We start from the raw sequence: 23585 nt of genomic DNA on the forward strand, positions 1-23585 counted from the left end.
CAGTCCTTACATCAGACACTAAAAGTAAGGATAAATGTGTATTCCACACTGAAATAGATCTGTATTGAAGGGTTTGGAGATGGGGTGGGAACACCTCCCATTAAAGGGTGAGAATAATCCCTTTCGTATTACTCATAAAAAAACTGGTATTGCTTATGTGCCAGTAGGAAATGATACGTATGAATAACCCTATCCACAAAGAATGTTAGACAGTGAAAACTGTAAGGCCCAACTGCCATCTTCTCTTGACCTCATGGGGATATTGAACAGACTGACAACTCCCCTTATACACAGTGGGACACCTAACATTGAAGCTGATTAATTTACATCCAAATACAACTTGATAGAATTTTTCAAGAGATTGCAACTGGCTGTCACTTCCCTCGTGTAAATTAAAACACAAAACTTGCACACCAAATGGAGAATCCCACCAGGACTGAAATGGATGGCTAAGGACATACACCCACTGAAATACCATGTCCAACTTCAGTTAGCTTGTGCAAAAGTTCCCCCTAGAGGAGCTCAAAAGAACTGCAAAGTTGAAAATTTACATTGGCAGCTCTTGTCCTTCAGAAGAAAAAGCTAAGCACTCCTTGAGGACAAAGGAAAAAAAACATCCTTCACAAACATTTCTGCCACAGACAATTTTACAAAAGAGTTTCTTGTTTTTCTTTGCGCCCAAGATATTTTATTATTTAACTAGTATCTCTAACGTGAAATAAGACACATAGAATAAACCATACTGCCATGCTTGCCCTGTCACCAGCCATGACCAATCTCCTTCAACCAACTTCAGGAAAAAAAACGATTAAAAAAATAAAGATAACTGTGTTATAAGGTATTATTTGTGTGTGTGTAGATTGCTACCAATAATTAGTTGATTTGTGTTCTAAGAATGACATGAAAGAGAAGACACTTGTTAGCAAAATGTTACAGTGTATTGAAAAAATTATTTGGCTGAATGAGAATCTGGAGATTCTGTTTTGTGTTCAAGATGAGCATACCATAAAGCTGACTCTCACTGAGGCTGCGAAAGAATTAGGAGATTCGGTTCTAGTGTAGGGCCTTCAGTAACCATTCTCCTCTAGGATAAACAGGCACCCTTTCTGTGTACGTTTTAAGAATGAGCTATTCAATCTGCCCACAGAAATCAAATAAGGAAACCGCTAGGGCACATTTCACACGCAGAAGTGGCAACTCACAAGTCAGGATCTGCCCATTTTGTTGTAGAACTGAAGAGAGGGTTTCATCAGACTAACAGTGCCGGAGGCTTCAGATGACTCAAACAGATCAACCATTCAAGTTCTCAATATTCTCATTGATCTGGTGTGGCTTTCCCGTTTTCCCTTTAAAGTTTTTGGAGACATTTCCCCCCAGTACCACGAAGAACAGATATCAATGCTCTGCATTATCAAAGGAGAAGAAGGTTTTATTTCTATCAGATCAAGGAAGCTCCAGTTCCAGTAATAGTATAATAGTTCCTGTTGAAGTGGAATCAGTTTGTAATACTGTATTGTCCATCTAAACCACAGTATGACAGCCTCAAATGCTGGATGTAGGGAAAGACGCAGAGAATATGTTGTATAAAGTGATGTGCTTCACAATTATTGACTATGATTATTAACCATAATTACAGAAAGTTATCAGACCGGGAAGAGAATTTAGCCAAGAGGAAATATTATATATATATTTTATTATATATTATATTATTTATATATTTATATTCCTATGTTATTTATATTAATTAATATTATATATAATATATTTCACATACGTATTATATATATATATATATATATATACACACATGAATAACATTTTTTTTCAGGGCGCGTAACTCAAATTCTGACAAAGGATAATCAATACTACTACACCTTTAGTTAGTATATCTCTAACATGTTCTAGGGAGTCAGCTGAAATAAAAACACAAACAAACAAAAAAACCTTTAAACTTAGGCAGAATCAAGTAACAAAGAGTTGGTTTCATCTAAATATACATTTTGCTTGTTGAACTGAATGTTGCACTTGCCAAAATTCCAGATGGAAGAAATTGTCCTATGCGAAAACCAAACCACCTAGTGGTGTACAATTTCATTCACTTGGGCTTGATTCGCCTGACCAGTCAGTACCACTCTGATTATCAGCAAAAGGGAATTACAGGATAATCCTTAAACCCCATTCTACCCCATTTATCTGTTCCGAGCTTGTTTTCCCTTTAGCCATCTCTCTTATTTCACCCCTCAAATACTTAACATCTATATTGATTTGATGAGTAATACATGAATCTTGTTTGTGATTATATAGTAAAAGAATCTGATTTTGGTAATTCAATTAACTTTGTGCATTTTGATTTTTCAGTGTTCCCAGATTACCAAAAGTTTTTTCATTTGAACAATCTTGGAAACAAATGTAGCAGATAAAAGCTACTAAATTACCATCCTTTTTGAAATTTTTGAAAATGGAGCTAACCAGAATTAGGTTAACAAAGAGATGTTGTGAAGAAATGTGTTTTTGCCAAAGAGGATCCAGTTTCTGAGAAGTGCCAGTAAACTCCTTTTAAAAAAAGAGCCCAACTTCCTTCTCCAGGCTTGTGTCTCTAGCACTGGCCATCTAGTAATTGCTCAGCGAAAGTTTATTGAGTAAATTAATGAGCATTAATTTAAAGGTAATTGAACAATTAGTAGGTAACGAATGATTTATAAATTAGCAATTTATAATAAATTACAAATTATTTAGTGAACCAGTAAATAAATAAACTTCAATAGAGACAATAAAATATCCAGCAAGTAAACAAATTACTGGAATAAAAAAGATCCCCCGAAAATTTAAATGTCTAAAAACCACAGAATATTTGCAACAGAAAGAAATGTTATTGTCAAACACTGTAAGCTATAAATGGGTGCTGAAACAAAATTAGATAAATTAGTGAGCAGCGCAATCCACTGTGCCATTTTGCATACTAACCTATTATTAACAAAGATTTCCTTAATATTCAATTGCTAAATGCCCAATTTAGAATCTCACTGTTAAAATATACTTTAGAGGTTTTTTTTATTCAAACCCCATTGTTTTGCAGATGAGGAATTTGAGCCCCATTTCAGATGTAGGACCTGCCCAAGTTTACTTGGCTAGCAGAGCTGGCCCTCTTTCCAGCTGGTTCTTCTTTTCTTTTTAACTCTTCTGCCTGCCATTAACTCAATCCCAGTTTCTTCAGTGCCTACTGGGTGTTATTTTTATTCACTAGGCCAATTTTTGTGAATTAACAGGTAGTGGGTCCCAAATAAATGAGAGTACATTTGCAACTTTTATCCTTTTAAACTACGAAGTTTCAAAGGTAGGCACTCTGCTATCGATCACCTTCTGAACCTGACCTGGTTTTACCCTTAGTGGAGCAGGCAACAATCATTTCTATTGATGCTGCTTCCAAGAAGAGTAGACCTGTTTGTAGGTTCAATTTATTTCCTAGCCTTTTTTTTTAAATGTACTAAAAAAAAAAAATCCAACTTAAAGGAGTGCAGCCAGAGGTGATAAAGAGGGAGGGCACAGATGACAAAAACTTCCCAAAGAAAGCTAGCCAATGTCTTAAATAAAACGCAGACAAAATGACAAGGATAATTTTTCCAACCAGGCAAGAGGTTTTTGCCACTATAGCATCCAATATATGATCAAAGAGAAACATCAGTAAAACATATGTTTTTCCATAGTTTCTGGTCCAGCTGTCCCTGACATTTTGCTAATTATCTCAAAAAAGCAGTTCAGTATAATTTTCCTTTCCTTTCTATTTCTAGTTAGAAGTAACAATATCTTTTGGTGAATAAATCATTCCAGTGTTAAATGATCTTGAACAACCATGCTTGGGATACATACATTACTCTAGAGTTCTGAATCAGCTAAGACGATCTTCTCCCTGGCTTCAAAAATTTTCCCCTATAGTTTGAATGTTTTAGAGCATAAAATAGCACTGAATGTTCTATAATAGCCGGATATGACCATGCTGGGCATTTAATTAACAAGGGCAAAATAATGGGAGCAAGGAAGGCAGAACTTGGCCTGGAGGGAAAAAAAAAAAAAAAAAAAAAAAAAAAAGGAGATTGGGGTGTCAGAGGAGCTGAGTACTGCCATCTACTGGCTGTGTGGTCCGGGTCAATTTTCTTAACTTTTCTGAGCATTAGATCCACATCTGAAAAGAGATTCACACTGCTATTACATCAATGGGGTTCTGGTGTTAATGTGTGTATGATATCATTTTTATTTTTTATTTATTTATCTAATTTTTTAAAATATTTTATTGGGGAAGGGGAACAGAACTTTATTGGGGTACAGGACTTCCAGGACTTTTTTTCCAAGTCAAGTTGTTGTCCTTTCAATCTTAGTTGTGGAGGGCACAGCCCAGCTCCAGGTCCAGTTGCCGTTGTTAGTTGCAGGGGGCACAGCCCACCATCCCTTGCGGGACTCGAGGAGTTGAACTGGCAACCTTGTGGTTGAGAGCCCACTGGCCCATGTGGGAATCGAAACGGCAGCCTTCGGAGTTAGGAGCACAGAGCTCCAACCGCCTGAGCCACCGGACTGTCCCACGATATCACTTTTATAAATTTCAAATGTGGTTACAAATATCAGTGGGAAATTTCTTATGACTAATACAATCTATAAGATTCTGGGGACACCCTCAGAATAATTAACTGAACATGTTCAGGAAATTGTTTACAGAAACTAAGGGGCCTCCCTTTTTACATTCTACAGTGGCATTTTTTTTTTTTTTGGGTGTACCCAGCTATAACTGCATTCGTTACTCTGTAATGTTCTACATTTGTTGGGAGAGAGGCTCATCTTTGACTTGAACAAAGCAGGAGCATATTTTGCAAAAACAGGTAACTGTATCTTGTTCCCCTTTTTCTATGCACTCAGCCTGATCATCACCTGAATTTACTATGAAATGGCAGATTTGGGGTTAAGATCCTTCCAGAAGGGCCACCACAGTCCCATCTTTCTCCCCTCTAAATACGCCTCACCATCCTCTGAAAGACTGACAAAGGACCCTGTGACAACATGTGACCTTTGGAAACTGCTCACAGTATGTTCCTTCCCTGGAAAGAATTCTAATGTCCTCCTGTCTGGTGTTACCTGCGGCGTACCAACCACTGGGGAAAGACACTGAAAATTTAATGAATTTAAGAAAAGCTGTGCATGCTTCTCTTTTGGAGGAGCCTTGGGGAAAGAGAAGCCGACAGAAAGAAAACATTCAAAGAAATTGCATTGCCCCCGAGGGTGGCATCTATAGAGGACAATGACAGGGATTTGGACATCTATTACTTTTCTGGTGCCCATTTACCTACAGGGCTGCTGGTTCTACTCCAGTCGCTGGCCACCGCCGGGGCAAAGGTGGAAGAATCTGATCAATATCAGGGGTACAAATGCTAGAGAAAGAAAATTATGACTCTCACAACTGTGGGCCATGGGCATGGAGATTAAAGGGCTTGGGGGTGCTGTTCTGAGCATGTCTCTGTGTGTGTTAGAGTATGAGGTAGAAGAATTCTGAATACCACTAAGAATATAGGATGGGCATAGCCGAGGAAGGGAGGGTGGGGTGCTGAATGGAGAAGCACATGGGACCAGATATATAATTTATCTGGAAAGTGAAAATATATACAATATACAGAGAATAACTATTAACAGCCAAAGAAAACATTTTGCAGCTAACAACTGACATAGAAATGCATTTGCCATATATTTTTAAGTGGGAAGAGAAGGCTATTCTACTAAGGTAACGATGACATTCTTAGAAATAAATACGTGCACAGACAACAATCTGAAAGGATGCACATCAAAATGTTCACGCCAGGGATTGTCTCTGGGTATTGGAATTAGAGGGGAAGTTTACACGCTTCTCTTTTTGGTGTATGCATGTTTTCTAGTGTTTCTACATTGACTATATGAACAAGAAAAAAAACAACACGTTTTTAAGAACTATGACTTCTAAATTTCTTTCATTACCATCACTGAGAAAACATATTTGGGCAGAGGGAGGAAGAGGTTAGAATAGAGGTCAGGAAACTATAGCTTGGGGGCCAAATTTGGCCTACGGCCGGTTTCTGTAAATAAAGTTTTATTGGAACGCAGCCACCTCATTCATTTGCACGCTCCACAGGCAGAGTTCAGTAATTGTGACAAAGACCATATGGCCTGCAAAGCCGAATGGCCCTATCTGGCCCTTTACACAAAAAGGTTGCCAACCCCTGGGTGAGAAGAATCCTTCCCCTGTTATTGGATTATCCATTGCACCTTGCTAGCCGTGTGAGCTGGAGGAAGTCATGACCTCCCTGTCTCAGCTTTCCCATATATATATAGAAGGAGAACACAGCTTCGTGTTGTTCATGCATAAAAAGTACTTAACACTGTGCCTCGCACATTAGGAAACACTCAAAAACCTTATCCTACTTGTTACCGTCTCCCTCCTGTATACAAGGTACATCATTCCACGATTACACGAAACCTAACGAAACTGCCATTTTTGTGGGTCAAAATTGCTCAATGTTAGCCATTTTAAACTTCAGCCACTCCCTGTTCTCAGTTCCTCTGTGTCAATTAGAATCTCTGAGATATGTCAATGTCATTAAGGTGGTTTGGGGTTAGCTAATTTGCCATGCAGGGCTGGGAATAATCCAGACATTTGGATGTCTGAAACAATAATGCTCTGTGCTTATTACGCTTTGTGACTTGGGAAACACAGGCAAATGAGCACTAAATGCACCCGCCTCTGGGGTGACAGATTCTGTGCTCCCACTCTGCTGCCATCAACAGAAACTTTTGAGGTGAACGACAGCCATTCCCCGCTGCGGAATAACACCTGTGTCTTGAGTTTCAGCGGGCCCTGCAAGCTTCCCAACACTGCAGCCACCGCTCTTGGCCCTGAGCAGAGATCCAGACACAGCCTGCCAGAACATTCCTGGGAAGACCTTCCCGAAGGGAGTGTGGGACTCCGGATCCGGGAACACTTCAAGAGCGTGTCATTTAAGTACACTTCCAGATGGCACTGTGGAACTTAGGACAGTTCCCGAAGAGGAGTTCTTTAAGAAAGTAAAATGAGGCTTCTTCAAGACTGAGACAGGAAGACAGCCATGAACATCAGTGTAATCGAACTCTCAGAAGCTGCAGAAGTACAGGATAAGCTCGTGAAAAGGAGACACATTAGGAACCTGAAGCACTAATCAAAGCATTCTTATCCATGAAAATGAAGAAAGCGTTAAGTTCGGTGCTAACCGTCTCCAAGGAAGAACTAACTCCATTTAATCCAATCAGCAATTATTAAATGCCTATTTGACGCCAGGCACTAGGCGAATGCAGCTAAAAGATCGTAAGATAAGTGAGATGCTACTTCTACCCTTGAGGAGTTTCTGGGCTGGTGGGAGGAAGATAAACAGGTAAGCAAATAATGCTAAGATAATGTGATAACTCGTATAACACTGATAACAGCTGTCACTCCTTCATTGCAAAAAATGTACAGAAAACATAGAATGGGGAAAATTATTGCTGCTTAGAAAGGCCCAGGGAGGGTAGGGAAAAAAGAAATAATTTGAGGTAGGCCCTGAAAATTACCAAAAGTTCACTAGGTGCCTATTGGGACAAGACTGAGAATGGTCAGGAAAGGGTAGGAAGCTGAGGACTGATTTGGACTTTATCCAGTAGGCATTAAAAACTTCTGTAAGCAGGAAGTGACCTGGTCAAGTCGGATTTAAAAACACAAAAGAATAGATGCTTTCCTAGAGAGTCATGAAGTAGGATCATGGGCGATTGTTCAGGTGAGAGACTAAAACCTAGCCCAGGACGGCGGTAAGATACAGCGTTTTCAAACGGAAATGCAAAAGTGGAGGCAAACAGTCGGAAGACCCACGAGAAAGGGAAAAGCAGATGAGCAAAAATCTGGTGTGGGAGGAAGGAGCGTTGGGAAGGCAGAAGAGCACAGGTTAGGGTATTACCCTCCGGAGAGGTATCTTTTCTGCAGAGACATACAGGGAGCAGGGAAGGAGGGGTGAAAATGCAAATCATATTGCACGGAGGATGTCAAGGAAATTCATTCGTATTAATCTTTACTCCCGGAATTATGGAAAGGGGAAAGGGATGAAGGCTTTGTGGAAAAGGAGCTAGGTACGAAACCATGTTTGGAGATCCGGAAAGGGAGCAAGCTACATATAGATAATAGAATTATCTTTGGAATATAAAAACAAATGAACAAACAAAACGAAAACAAACGTATAGAGGCAGACAACAGATTGGTGGTTCTTGGAGAGAAAGGGGGAAGGAGGGAGAGCAGAACGGGTAAAGGGGCTCAACTGTATGGTAATGGATAGAAACTAGACTTTTGGTGGTGAGCGTGATGCAGTACATACAGATGTTGATTTATAAGGTTGCACACCTAAAACTTATATAATGTCACAAACCAATGTGACTTTAATAAAAAAGTAAACATTAAAAAAGGATATACTAAAAAAAAAAAAAAGAATTATCCACTAGCTTCAGGATCTACTTGGGCCAACAACTCAAACACTGAGTTGCACATTTATTTGACTTTTTCTCAAGAGTGCTTTGAACTTGTCACTTCACTCATCATTAACGATGCTGTGTCATTGATGGTTGTTGAATGACACTCAACAGAGGAAAAGTCTTATTTCCCGAGCCTGATACTTACAGCCTTCCCCACCGTAGCTCTCAATCTGCTCTTCTGATCTACCTCCACCTCCATCACTGTTCCCTCCTCAAGATGCAGAAACCCAAATGCTTTTGGGCTCAGACAGGTAACACAAGCATGAAAGAGGCAGGGTGTGAGGCCACAGGGAGCGGTGAGGTTCATGGCTCAAAAGCAGTTTTATTTTCGTTTAAAATTCTCTGAGGGCCGAACAAAATACATGAACACAACTTGGCATTTTAGGAGCTTTCTCCTCTAAAATTTTACAGGAAGTCTCCAGACTTCCCAATCAACCAGACTCATAGATATGAGTTCCTTCTCAAATCTCGGGTACGTACCCCCATGTTTACTTTCTGCCTCACTCACATCTACTTATAATATGCTATCTTTCATAGCACAGAGGTCAGAGGTCAAAATATGAACTTTGGATTCAGGCAGCCTGAGTTGAAATCCTAACTTTGCCACTTTTACGCTGGTATGACATAAGACAAAATACCTAAGTTTCCTGAGTCTCATTTTCCTCATTTGAAAAATGGGAATTTTAATAATAATAATAATAATATCTTGTGGAGTTACTGTGAAGATAAAATTAAATAATGTATGCAAAATACTTACTGGAGTATCTGGCATGTAAATCCTCAATACATATTTTAAAAATATATATGGTTTTCCCTAACATGATGATAATTTCCTTAAGGGCAAGAAGTAGATCTTCTGAATTCTGTATACTCTAAATTTCTAGAGAAATATCTTACGAGTAGCTGTTGCTAAGTTTATGTTTGGGAGGTACGTTGTTATTTATTTGAAATAATTATTACTACTCAAAAATGCATTGGGAAAAGCAAAATTTTGGTAGGCTGGGAAAAATTGATACTGATTGAAAGGTTTTAGGACCTTAATTAGAGAACTGAGATACTCTTAAACAATGAAAACAAAAACTACACACATACACGCAAATATATACACATATGTATAGATATTCACATACGGACATATTTCAAATTTGCCAAGTGATTTCCATACTCTCTTTTGCTTCTTATAAGCTTTATTATGGAGTCCATACAAGTACAGATCAATAATAAAAACAACATTAACGAATACCAACTTTCTAAGTTACACACAATAGTTATATGTTAGAGAAAGGGAAACTAAAGCTCATAGAGGTTAAACAGACCTGGCCAAGGTTACACACAGTGAATAATGAGTGGAGGGGACCCCATCACAGGCTTTTACAAGCCAGGCTTTCTCTCAACTTTCCGAGCTGTCCAGGATATGAAGACTGGCAAGAGCAATTAAACACTTAGCAGCCACGTTATCCTAAAGTTAACGTGGGCATTGAAAAAAATATATGTATCTAATGAGACATGAGAATGAGGAACATGAGCGTCCAGACACAATGGCCTAAAAGGACGCTGACCAAGAACCCTTGAGGACTGTCATCTTTCATTCAAAACAGTGCCACGGGATCTTAATATTATCAATCACACACACGAGTGTGGCCCTTCACTTTTCTCCACTGATAACACTGGCATCACGCTCATCACTATAAACAAAACCATCTGAAGGAACAGAGTGGTTAGGTCACGTTAGCAGACTGCCTCTAAAAGGGCACAGTTTCCAGCCCCCGAGTAGAGTGTGGTGCAGCCTGGGGCTCTGTGAGGAAGGGAAATCTGACTTGACAGGAAGAGAGTCAGTCCATGGTATATTAGTTTTCAAATAGGAATTGGGAGCAAAACTAAGGGGTCTCCAATTTTGCAATCTGTGTCCAGTACTTTCCAAAACACACAAAACAAAATAGACAGAGTAATTAACAAAGTCACCAGTAAAGAAGGAATCAAACGGATACAGAAGCTAAAAAGCAGAGGGACTTATCACAAGAGATTGTATTTAATTGACGTAATTTCTCTGATAGGGGAAAAACGGTCAGTGTTCAAAGTAAGCAGCAAAGGAAGTTCGACTTTTGGTCATATTTGATTTAGAATCATGTGACATTCTCAAAGCGGACTAGAGAGGTAGCACGGAGGAGGAAAAAAAGAAAAAGCATGGCTTGGATGAAAATAAGGAAGAATGAGGTTGAGTTTGTGGCCATAAAACCTTCATTCTGCTTCTGCAATTTGGAGTAGAAAAACACGCTCACTAAAAGGGTATCTTGCCCATTTCAGCCCCCAACTCTGATTACTTCTAAGTGAGTCAACCTGCTGGACTTATTCCTAAGAATGGTCTCCTGTTCTCCCACAGCATGTGACCTTTCAACATTTTCTGGTAATCTGAGAGGTTGTGTGCCCTTCCTTGCCCAACTCACTTTAGCTCTAGGCTTCCGTTTATTTATGTAACAGCAGCCAGGAAGAGGTCTCTTCCAGTCTGACATATCAGAACCAATGGTGCCCAGCTTTTCTACCTCGCTGCAATTGGCACAGTGCATGGCCCACAGTGCTACTCACCAAATGCTTATCAATTCATTCACTAAACATAGGCCAATAATGATAAGTGACATTTCCTGAGCCTTTACAAGGTGCCAGGCACTGTCCTACGTATTTCCCAGGTTTTGACGCGTTTCGTGCTGCAACAAGCTGGTGAGGGTAGGTCCTGCTCATGTTAAGTGCTCAGAAACTGGACTTACCTTGAGTCACTCACTGGATTCTGAACCTCACGTCCTCATCTGTAACAGCTTGCAAGATGACTGAGAGCTACTAATTTGCTAACATTCTCGGTACCTGACAGATATCCTCTCACAATGTACACACAGTTCTCAGCAAAGTCTCTTGCACCTAGGAAGCCACCCAGAAGCAAGTAGCACTATTACTGATGTCAGGAACGCTTCGTAGTTACAACTTTTATGAGAATACTCCCTTTGGCTGGCATTGGCCTTGCTCAGGTCTGAGGAGCCTTTGGCTTGGGCTCTGCTACCTGGTGCTGGCTAGGGAAAGACAACAGGGTGTCTGGTGATTGAGAGGGGGTGCTCGCTGGAGAAGAGTTCAGAAAGCTAGTAACAGGCCCTGGCTCTCCATTTCTTGGCTGTGGGACCTTTCCGTTAAGTCTTAGTTTCCCAAACCACAAAGACTATAAAAGTGCTGAGGGGAGGGGAAAATCACTTGAAAGAAAACTGAATCATGGGGCCGTAGGAATCCTTCCAGTGCCTTGATTATAATATTCCTACCCTGGGCAGTCAGTGGGGGAGGGAAGGGCTATAAATGGGGGTATATTGAAGTCAATTTTGTAGGTTAAAAAAAACAAGAATATTACTGTTTTAGTTCTCTGACCTATGAAACAACAAAGAGTTCATTTGGTGACAACTTCCATTCTTATCCTGTCAAATATCACTAATAGTAAATAAATGCTGTATTTAGAATATCAATAAAGGTCCCGTTAGAGCAGCAGTTTCCTTATACTACTTACAAAGTGGTGTTGTTCTGCGATGAAAATGGAAGAAATAAAAATAACGTACGCTGTTCTTAAAGTGAAATTTATTCCATTTTAAATCATGAGATTTTTTTGGTGTGTATGTGTGTGTGTGTATGCCTTTGATTTATAAAATGGTGGTGAGGGTGGTTTTCCACTAAAAAAATTATTAATGTGTAAAGTACAAAGGTGGCAATTATGTACCATTTGAAAAATATTTTCTGAAATTTAACTTATCTGTAATATCCAAAGTCTTGGATGCATTGGTGTAGGTTTAGACAGGCAGAATCTTAATAAGACAAGAAAGTTGCTCATCAGTGATAATCTTCCAACAACTGGTAAAACGATGCCTTTCTTTATAAAAATGTTCTGGTATCTTCAGATCATTCTTGCAGTGAAAAATACGTAAAGTGAATTTTCAAACTCAATCTCTCTGTCTATATCTATATCTATATCTAATCTATATCTATAACTATCAAATAAATAATGAAAACCACATTTATCTAATTACCATCTTATTCTAAATGCAATTTTCTGAACGCTCATCCTACAGCCAGTATGAAAAGATGTAGAATGACATTTATACTTTTTCCTTTTAAAGACAGTATGCCATTTTAGAAAATTTGGAAAGCACACAAGTTTTTAAAAACAACTTTATTGAGATACAACTTACAATAAGTTTTACACATTTTAAGGGCCAAGTAGACAAGTTTTGACAAAGATATACAACTTTTCTTTCAGGACAGAAAGTTCCTTTTCTCCTCTGTTCAGTCCAGCGCCCTTCCACCCCCCACTCCAAGCAATCACTAATCTGATTGTCACTATAGGTTAATTTTGTCTGTTTTAGAGTTTCATATGATTGGAATCACACAGTATTCCAATTTTGGAATCACACAGTATTCCAATTTTTTTTTCCTCTTTTGTTTCTAACTTCCTTCACGCAGCACAATGTGAGCTTCATTCATGTGGCCGCATGCATCAGTAGTTGGGTTCCTTCTTATTGTTGAGAGGTGTTTTTGGTGTGAATATACCACGACGTTTTTATCCATTCTGCTTTTGATGGACCGAAGCATTGTTTAGCATTTTTGTCTGCTCTGACTAAAGCTCCTTTGGATATCAGCAGACTGGCATTTTTGTGAACATATGTTTCCAATTCTCTTGGGTAAATACCGCTGAGTAGAATTCCAGGAACATTTAAATAAGTGTGCAATTAAGTATGTAAATACAGTATTTAAAGGAGGGGGCACCATCTTACACTCACAATAACAATGTATGAGCGATCCAGTTCCTACACATTATTAGCAACACGTGGTAATGCCACTCCTTTGCACTCTAGCCATTCTACTTGGTGTAAAGCAGTATCTTGCTGTGGTTTTATTTGCATTTTGCTGATGACAATATCGCTGAGCATATTTTCATGTCTCATTGGCCATGTTTTAATCTTCTTTGTGAAGGGTCTAAATCCTTAGTCCATTATTATTGGGTTGTTGTCTACTCCAGCTTAGCAAGTCTTCAGGGTTACATCTCCCACGTGTGCCTTACTCTTCAGATGTCAAGGTCATGATTTGCCTTGTGGTGATGGGTCCAAAAAATAAAAATCACTGATTTTCAGTTTGTCTAGCTTTTTCTTATAGTAAAGAATTTGAGTGATGACGTTCAAGCTCTTTACATATCAGAGCTGAAACTGGAAGTCTTCTGTATCTAGTAAGATGATCATATGATTTTCTTCATTTATTCTATTGATGTGGGGAATCACACTGACTGATTTTCAGAAACGGAATCAACTTTGCTTTCCTGCGCACACGTCACGTGATCATGATGTAATATCTTTTTCATCTATTGCTAGATTCAATTTGTATTTGGGGAAGGTTTTTAGGTTTATGCTCCTGAAAGATATTGGTCTGTACCATACCATTCTTGTCATATCTTTGTCAGGTTTTGGTATCACAGTTATTCTGGTCTCGTAAAATGAGTTTGTAAGTGCTCCCCTTTTCCTTTACTTTTTAAATAATTTGTGTAAGTTTGGTTACTCATTCTTGTCTGTTTTAATTCATTGCAAAAAGTCTTCTGTGCTTGGAATCTTCTTTGTGGGAAGTTCTGATTAAAAGCTTAATTTATTAAGAGATAGGAGGCTATTCAGATTTTCTAGCTTTCTTAAGTTAGTTTTGTTAAGTCATTTATCCATTTTACTAAGTTAAGTATATTGACATAAAGTTGTTCATAATATTTTCATATTATCTTTTAATATATGTAGAAGATTTACTGATAGCTCCACTTGCTTTACGGATATTGTCTCTTTCCTTTTTAGTCTAACTAGACATTTATTAAATTTGTTGATTTTTTTAAAAAAGCAACTTACCTTTGTTAATTTTCTTCGTTGCTTGGTTTATTTTCTGTCTCACTGATTTCAGCTCTTTAAGATTAGTGTGGTTTTCAGTTTTAACTTCTTAAGGTGAAAATTTCATTCACTGATTTAAAATATTCTTTCTTTTCTAATATTGGCATTAAATGCTATAATTTTTCTCTAAGTTCTACTTGTGTAGCTATACCACACAAATGTTTGAAACACTACATTTCTATTATTATTCAGTTCAAAATATTTTCTAATTTCTCTTGTGATTTTCTTAACCCATGTGGTTACTTAGATGTGTGTTAAGTTTCTAAACATGTGGGATTTTCTTGATATTTCATTTCGTTAATGATTTCTAATTTAATTCAGTTGTGGTCAGAGAGCGAATATACCATGTAAGACTTCAGTTTTCTTAAATTTATTGAGACTTATTTCTGCCCTTGCATATAGTATATCATGGTGAATAATTCTCATAAACTTGAAAAGAGTATGTATTCTAAAGTTGTTGGGTATAGTTTTCTGCCTGGAAAGTGGGAGTGGCGATATACATTTTTAAAAATAAATGAATTGACTACGATTTAACAAATAAATGCATAGAAAGGGGCTGGTCAAGGTGCTAGACTGGAACTATTTAGAGGGAAAAGGAGGTAACCCGTGTAGATAGATTGAAGATGAGAGGATGACGGTAAAAGGAAGCAAATATCCAGAGGATATAGGAGATGTCTGGTGAAAGCAGAGGCAGAAAAGTTTGGTTGTACAGGCATGCCTTGTTTTTCTGCACTTTGTTTTATAGATACATTTTTATCAAGATCGAGGCAAGACCCTCCACCAGCAAAAAGCTTACGACTTACTGAAGGCTCAGATGATGGTTAGCATTTTTTTTAGCAACACAGTATTTTTAAATTAAGGTATGTATATATATTTTTTTAGACACAATGCTATTGCACACTTAATAGACTACAAGTATAGTGTAAAAATAACTTTTACAGGCACTGGGGAACCAAAAAAAAATGTGTGTGACTTCCTTCATTGTGATATTTATTGCAATGGATTGGAACTGAACCCACGATATCTCTGAGGCATGCCTGTAGAAGGGAATAAGCGTATGTTTTCTGAAACAAGAGGAAGGAGAAGATAGATTTGATATAGGGTAAAAGAAATTTAGGAATATCCCATCAGATAGTCTGTACCTTTTCAGTGCAACAAAAGATAGACATCTACTAGAGATGAAGAAGGAACGTGGAAGGAGGCTTTGGGGGATATCCAATCAACAAATGGTCCTCTGGGATGAAGCAAGGATGGGGGAGATGGCACCATGGCTCCCCTGAGGGCTGGCAGCAAGACTCTGTCCTAGGGGCAGTCATCAAGGGCTTTCTTCAGCAAAAGTTTGTAACCTGGGAACCTACATGGGAGCTAAATGGTTTCAGTTAAACCGCAGCAGAACTTTCTAATAATTAAACTTTTCAACTATCAACATAATGTGACAAGTTCTACCCCAGGGCCAATCCTGACAGCTACAGGACGGGTTACTCAATGCAGGTGAGGAGGAGCAAGAAAGGCTTTCTGTAGGAGGTGGTATCGTGAACTAATGCGTGAAGGCTAGTTGGGATTATGCAGATAAATAGGTGAGTTTGAGGGTGGTAGAAAACAGCATGGCATTTGAGAGCCCTGCACTGCAGTGTACAGTAGGATGGAGTAAGGAAAATGAAACACTGTAGCCACCGCCACCACCTTCACCACCACCGCCACCATCACCACCCCCAAAACCTTAGTACAGAAAAAAGAATTTGCTGTTAAAAATGATGAAATGTCATCCCTGGAGGTGTTCAAGCAAAAGCTGGCTGGCCATCAGGCAGGAATGTTGGAGAGGACACGTGGGGAGACATTTAGTTGAACTGATGGGAAGACACTCATTCCCTCCTCTTCCCGCTCCCTTGTGGAAGGACCTGCCCGAGTACTGCTCCCAGCCTCTCTCCTGCCCTCGATTTGGTGCCTCTGGAAGCAGGAAATGGGCTTGCTCAGCCCAGACTCATCTTCTGTCCTCTCTCGTGACCTGTGTGCCTGATGTAATCTGCTTTCTGCCACATGGTAAAAGGGCCAGTGCCCAGGTATGCCGGTGATCAGAATGCCTAATTTAGAGGGAACCTATTCTTAGCAAATCAATTAGTCTGAAGATCTAAATGACGTTCTCCAAAAAAGCTTAATCAGGAATCCAGCTGATATTCTGATCTCCATTCATATTTCTCATTGACAGGGGTATTTTTCATCCACCCCATAAAACCCTGGATGACATCCCGAAAGACTTTCCAACATTCACAAGTCTATCATCTCGAATCATCAAGACAACCAAATTCAGCACCCTTGGAGTAAGGATGCTAAGGAATATAAAAGTGATGTTTGTAAGCTTTCCACCAAAAGAGATTAACAACAAAGAATAAATGCTGTTACTGGAAAATGAACTCAGGGGAAACTGAGGCCTTGAGGATGTCAGAAACTTTCCTACACAGGTAGAAAATGCTGCTGGAGGTTCAATTTAAAAAAAAAAGAAAAGAAAGAAATGTAGAGCAGTTCATACAAAAAATAAATATAACAAAACACCAAGATATGGAAAAGTAGAACATAATATCCAGAGGGAAAACCAATAAAGACAAGAAAATGTGCAGAGGAGGCACAGTGGTAGTTAAATATACCCACACTTTATTTGGCTTACCTAGATTCTATGAAGTAGTATTCTCATAGGTACATCACATAAAGTAATTATTTCACTTGTTTTGACACTTGTTAACTGCACACCCCCACTGGTCTCCATGGGTAACTCTAACCGTAATAAAAGACAAGATGACAAAGGCAGAAGGATAAAGGGGTGGAACAGCTCAGAGAAGTCAGCCCTGAAGGGAACAATGTTCGTAAACACACAGAACCACAATTTGAAGGTCTGAAAAAGATAAAGAGGCTTCCCCTTTCTTCAACAGCATACGCAGAACTGCTATATTTCAGATGCCACGTCGCCTCAGAAAATTTTGAACAGGGGAAATACTGTGAACAAGTGGGCAGTGGTGGAAGCAGAGAAAGGACCAGAAATATTCATCTCTTCTGTAGGAGACCACTGAGCAATAGGACAAATCAATATTGAACATTTGCAGGGGATCCCTGTATGTATGATAACTCTTTATTCCTGCAGACATCTAGGCATCTAATGGATTCTCGTGGCTGTTTCGTGAAGCAGATGGCACGGACACCTTTTACATATTCAAAATAGCTTTTTAAAAAAATGTTTTGTATCCTGGAGCAGTCTGAGGCCTTCACCCATGAAAATCAGCCTTTAAAGTTGGCTTATTAGAACGCTTTAAAGATGGAAGAATTGCCGCTGAAGGGGTGAGTTGACTTTATCAACCTCCACAGGAAGAATACCAGGCACAGCCAGGGGCTGAAATGCCTCCAACCTGAAAAGATTCTTAACTGTGCACAAAAGAGAATCTGAAAAGTGGACTGTAAGCTTCCACTGGCCCCAGGAGCTTCCTTCCTCATCAGCATTCTAAGCCTGGCCTCAGGAAGCTGGGGAAAGAAATCTTGCAAGCACAGGAAAATAGACACATTTCTTTCCTTCAAGCCTAATCTCATGATTTAAACCTATCTATCCCGATGCCTCTCAGGTGTCCTAACCATCTTATACCTGTTTAAGAGCTCTTCTGCTGGGAGTTAACACTCACAGCTTCTCTTCTGATTAAACACTTCTGCTGCAAAACAGTAGGTACTTTCTGGACACCACGTTATCCCCAGAACTTCTAATAGAAAATCTGCATGCTGGTGGGTTCAGACATATCTAAGTCCCCTCGGACTTTGAAGAAACTGGGGGGAAAGGTGGTTTAGGATTGAATGTCCTTCAAACAAAGGCATCAGGAAATGTTCACACAGTGGAATTACTGGCTACAACATAAATTAAAAAAAAAAAATTTAAACTCCCAAGGTCAAAGGGTAAATTTTCAAAAAAAGTTAAAATCATGACCCTCATTCATACAAATATGAACACATGTTTAAGCTTTTGTTTAACTCATTAACGAGGAAACTGAGACGATGTTACAACGGCTCAAAGGGGGATCCAAAGAGCAGACACATTATAGATCAGGAAGAGTAAAATGAATGTGTAAATGGAAGGAAAACTCATCTTTCCCCCAGTAGCTAGGGAAGTTACTCGAACCTCTGTGGGACAGAATTTACATGTCTATAGCAAGAATTATTTTGTATTGCTATCGGTTGTCTACAATGCACAGAACTGTAAGCCAGCTCTCTAAGATAGTCCAAATAGTGTGCTATTGACGATGCATAGTTTTCCATGGATGTAATAAATTTTTCCCAGCACAGATCTGACTACCTTAGTCACTGTTATGTTCCCCAAACCTGGTACAGGGTAGATGCTTCATAAATACTTGCTAAATGGGTAAATGTCTAATACCGTGTTTCCCTGAAAATAAGACTTAGCCGGACAATCAGCTCTAATGCATCTTTTGGAGCAAAAATTAAGACCCAGTCTTATTTTACTTTAATATAAGACCATGTCTTATATAATATAGTATAACATAATATAATATAATATAATATAATTAATATAATATTGGGTCTTATATTAATTTTTGCTCCAAAAGATGCATTAGAGCTGATTGTCCGGCTAGGTCTTATTTTCGGGGAAACACGGTAGGTATCAGGCATTAAGCTAGGCCCTTCACAGGTATCATCTCATTTAACCTTCCCAATCACACTTGAAGACAAATGTTATTCTCATTTCACTGATGAGAAACTTGTGTGACGTTGTACAGTTATTATGCGTCAAAGGTTGAGGGTGGAGGACCAGGGGGTAGGATTTGGCCTGGGTCTGTGATCAGAAAGCCTGTCCTTTTTTCTTTCCATTTAACATATGTCCTTTGTATTTACCATCACGGTACCATTTGCCTCTACATTAAGGGATTGTTTATATATTACATTGATATACCACACCTCCTTGATGAGCATAACACTGGAGATCCTTGCTTTAAGAAAAATAAACGCACAGCAATATTCAGGAGAATCTAAGCATAAACAAGAGACACGTGAGCACCTTCATTGCAGCCTCGCAGACAAGCACTGGATATTTACCAGCCCAGGCATTGCTCATCTCCCAATTTTCATGAAAATAAAGATAGGTGAATTCAACACCGTTTATATGTGTTGTTTGTTTTCATAGAAATCAGGACAGCACCTAGGGAAACAGCAGCGGCTAACATTTACTTGCACGTTTCCTATGGCCGTGAACTACCTGTCACAGCAACACTGTCAGGCAGGTACTAGTATCATCATTCCCTTTTAACAGCTGAAGAAAGCTGAAGTGCATCACGTAACCGTCACAAAGTCACACAGCTAAGGTGCAGTCCGGGCTTTGACCGGGCACTTGTAACCACAGCCCTGACCTCTCCCTAGGTCACTCTACCACCTGCACCGGCTGTTGAGATTCGCTCTGTCATCACGTCTCGATAGTTTTTATAAACCTCTTTGCCCTGTAGATCATTGCCTCCCAAGGTTCTAGGATTCCCAGAGCTTCTAGCATTACCGGGCTGGCAAGGGCAGGCTGGTTTAGGGCCTGAAAGCTATTTTCTGCCCACTTGGACCTTGCGATCATTTGGCTACTTCACATTTGCTCCTGGGCCAGAGAATGAAAGGAAGAGAGTAGTCTTCTGAGGCTTCAAAGAGGTGCATGTCAAAAAGACATGGACCAAATGTTAACCTGAAACCATTTTCTCTGTTCCCTAAGTCCCCAAATAATTCCCTGCTTTCTTTTCTTGCCAGAACACAGGCTGCCCTTAGAATGAAGTAATAGTATGTTTTTGGAAACTTCCCTATGAGTGTTGACATAAGTAATTGTGCAATTCTGGCATGCAGAAGGTGTCAACAAATGGCTGACTGAGTGGTGTACTTCTATTACTACATTTAATTTTCACAACGACCCTCTGACACAGGTACTATTATGTACCTCTATTTTGGAGACGAGGGAGTGATATTAATTAACTTGCCCAGGATCCTAGCCAGGACATTGCCCAAGGTCCCAAGCAGGCTGTGATTTACCAATGGTCAGTGGTGTTCCATGGAGACCACATGTGCCGCCCAAAGCGGTAAGAGCTGTCTGAGGCACATATGTCATTCCCACACCCCCTCTCCTCATGTCACTTAACGGAAAGCCTTCGGAGGTGGTGCCATTTAGTCCACAAGCACTGAACCAGGAGCTCATCATGTCTGAGGAGCAAAATGCTCAGCTTCTTCCAAGCATTATAGATGTTTACCTTTCCCTCCAGGGTATCTCATAATTCTCACCCATAATAAAAGATAACGCTACTTTCAAATAAGATCATGAAAAAGGCTTTGTCCTTACTATCACACAGGCATTAAGAAGCGTTAGGCAGACGTGATCTGATGCAGGCTTCCATAATCAGCCAGGTGGTTACTAACTGACTGATCACTTTTAGGGGAAGAATAACGGCTCCTATAGGGGATTGTCTCACAGTCTTAAGAGAGGGACTAAGAAATAAAACCTAACACCTGGAATCTAAGCTACGTTCCAACTCTGCCTTCAGAACGTTAGGAATTTCATCGAAATGGGCCATTACCTCTAGGTGGGGAGAGGAAGTACACTAAGGACCATTTTTGTACTTAAGTTAGGAGGATTTCACGCTCTGTGAACTCAGCCTGAGTTATATTTGGGTGTGTTCCTTATATATTAAACATTATCAACTTGGTCAGCACAACTCTAGGATAATCTAGCTTAGTGTTTTTTAAAGATCAGTGGTAGAAAACTTTTTTCCAAATCACGTTTTCTATATAATTCAAATAGACATAACAGACACAAAAGGAGCTGCTTTGGTTGACATACCCACCTCTACCCCAAGCACCTGCCCCCCTTGTCACTTTGGTGGCCTCGAGTGCCCCCAGGGGCTCCACAGAACACACTTTGAAAACCACCCATCAAGTCCTGCCCTAGGGAGGTGGGATCCATTCCAGATCTCAACGCTACAGGGTAAGAACCGAACTGCAAAAATAAATACTTTCTGCCTAACACGCCCCTTTCCAAAGTGAACGGAACATAGAGAGGTTAGGATTTCAGAAGCTAGAAAGCACGCGTTTGGAAAGAGCCTTGGCACCTGGAATGCTGAACGACTCAAGAGCACGTCACCTTCCCACCAGAGTACGTATCAGTTTTCTCTCAGAAAAAAAGGGAAGAATCTTGACTAGAACCACGATGTCACCATTTTTTAACTCCTGAAGCCCAGTTTGATGCACAGATAGTATTCCTCGGCCCTATGTTTTATCACGGTGTTTGCAAAGGAGGAAGGAGGGAGGAATGCTGCCACATAAAGCAGTCTCAGGGCAGAAGGGCAGGCGACGTCTGGGCTCCCACAGTGGGCCTGCCCACTCCTCCTTGGCCACTCTATTCTCCAATTAAGAGACTTGGAGCCTAAGGGCTTTGACAGTTTATTACACTGTCGTATTTTCTGCTTCCAAGTGCTTTTTGACCGCCACATATAGTTCTCAAAGCCTCTTCATCTAAATTTGTGCTTTGAAGGTATTTATCTCAGGGGTAGTGAGTGAGTAGTACTATATTCACTTGAGAATTTTCCTATTTAGAAATATTTTCTACGAAGAACATCTACCTCCTGATCCTGTAACCACGCTAATTTGAAAGATTCCCTCCCTTTTCTCTAGGACTGCTTTTCTTTTCTCTAGACTCCACCAACCCCGTACCCTGATGCCCACAGCCTTTTATAATGGATGCTCAAAATCCATGGTTCTCTAGAGTAACGTCAAAGTAGCGTGGCTGTCATGGCTCTGGAATTGATGACCCCTTTTAAAGTAAACTGATGCCAGAAAATTTCGGCAGGAAGATGCTGTCTCGTTGCAAGAGTATGGGAAAGGCCATGGTGAGGGGGAGAGGGAGAGAGAGGGGGAGAGAAATATTTTGGATACTGCATACTTTACCAGTTATGTCATGCTGTTTGAATGACTCACTGTAGATCTGATACTGATTCGGACAGTGTTTCTTCAGCCACTTACAGACATCCTGCTGAGTCCACAGAGCCACTGGTTTTGACAGTTTCACTGCAGCTGACTGTAAATAAAGAAGGAAAAGGAGTTTGTTAATGCCTAGAAAGGCGCTACTGTTAGAATGTGGTACAGGCTGGATTCCCCAGAGATCAATATCTTGCTCGTGTCCTCCTCACCTCAGCAACCTTCTTTCTTGCCCTGAAAGCCAAGAAAGGAAAGCTCCAGGTAGAAAAGCCCATGAGAAGCAGACCTCCCCTCGAGTTGTCATGTCTCCTGGGGAAAATCTCCAGGAAGGAGTATTTTCTGATGAATACGCTTAACAACAAGACAATAGACTTGCTAAGCAACTAATTAAATTTTAGGGGGGAAATAGTTGCCTCCATGTGGCCTTTCTCTGTATTCTAAGAAAGTATCCATCTTTTGTCTGCTGGTATCTCTAGGGCCTAGTACAACACTAGTCCTGGCAGGTGCTAGTAATTATTTTTTAAATGAATGTTATAGGATTTAGATACTGCGGATTAAAAAGTGCAAGTTGGCCTGGGAGCTATGGACTGAGGGCGGTCCTGTAAAGTCTAGGAAAATTAGTTATGCCACAGTGGGGAAGCAAAAAGTCAATTCTGCAGGCGTGTGGGGAATGGTAATAAGATAAAGAGGGTAGCTGGACCTTACGTGGCCCTCGAACACACACTGGATCTTTCACGGAGGTGTTTAAAAAACCAAGCCAAACACAGAGCTACAAGGACCCAGCTTTTGACAGATGGTGGGTTACAAACACATTCATTAGTTAACAAGAAGCAATGGTGCTAGATGCTGGTCTTCCTCACGGATCCCAGAAACTTGGTTGGGGCTGGAGGAAAGCTTAGCTACTGTGTTTCTCCGAAAATAAGACCTAGCCGGACCATCAGCTCTAATGTGTCTTTTGGAGCAAAGATTAATATAAGACCCGGTATTATATATTATATTATATTATACCGGGTCTTGTATTAAAATAAGACCAGGTCTTATATTAATTTTTGCTCCAAAAGATGCATTAGAGCTGATGGTCCGGCTAGGTCTTATTTTCGGGGAAATGCAGTATCTATAATTTTTATC

The 23585-nt window shown here is 39.9% G+C and overlaps 1 protein-coding gene across 2 annotated transcripts in view; it reads right to left on the reverse strand.

Annotated features, from left to right (window-relative positions):
• Nucleotides 1–23585, reverse strand: part of SAMD12 (sterile alpha motif domain containing 12) — a 361872-nt gene that overhangs the window by 179995 nt on the left and 158292 nt on the right. For both annotated transcript variants that reach the window (XM_033126116.1, XM_033126117.1), the window contains exon 3: nucleotides 22428–22557. In XM_033126116.1, coding sequence (XP_032982007.1) covers nucleotides 22428–22557 — 130 coding nt within the window. The remainder of the gene's footprint in view (nucleotides 1–22427; nucleotides 22558–23585) is intronic.

Source organism: Rhinolophus ferrumequinum, chromosome 14 (genome assembly GCF_004115265.2).
Source record: "Rhinolophus ferrumequinum isolate MPI-CBG mRhiFer1 chromosome 14, mRhiFer1_v1.p, whole genome shotgun sequence".
Taxonomy (NCBI): domain Eukaryota; kingdom Metazoa; phylum Chordata; class Mammalia; order Chiroptera; family Rhinolophidae; genus Rhinolophus; species Rhinolophus ferrumequinum.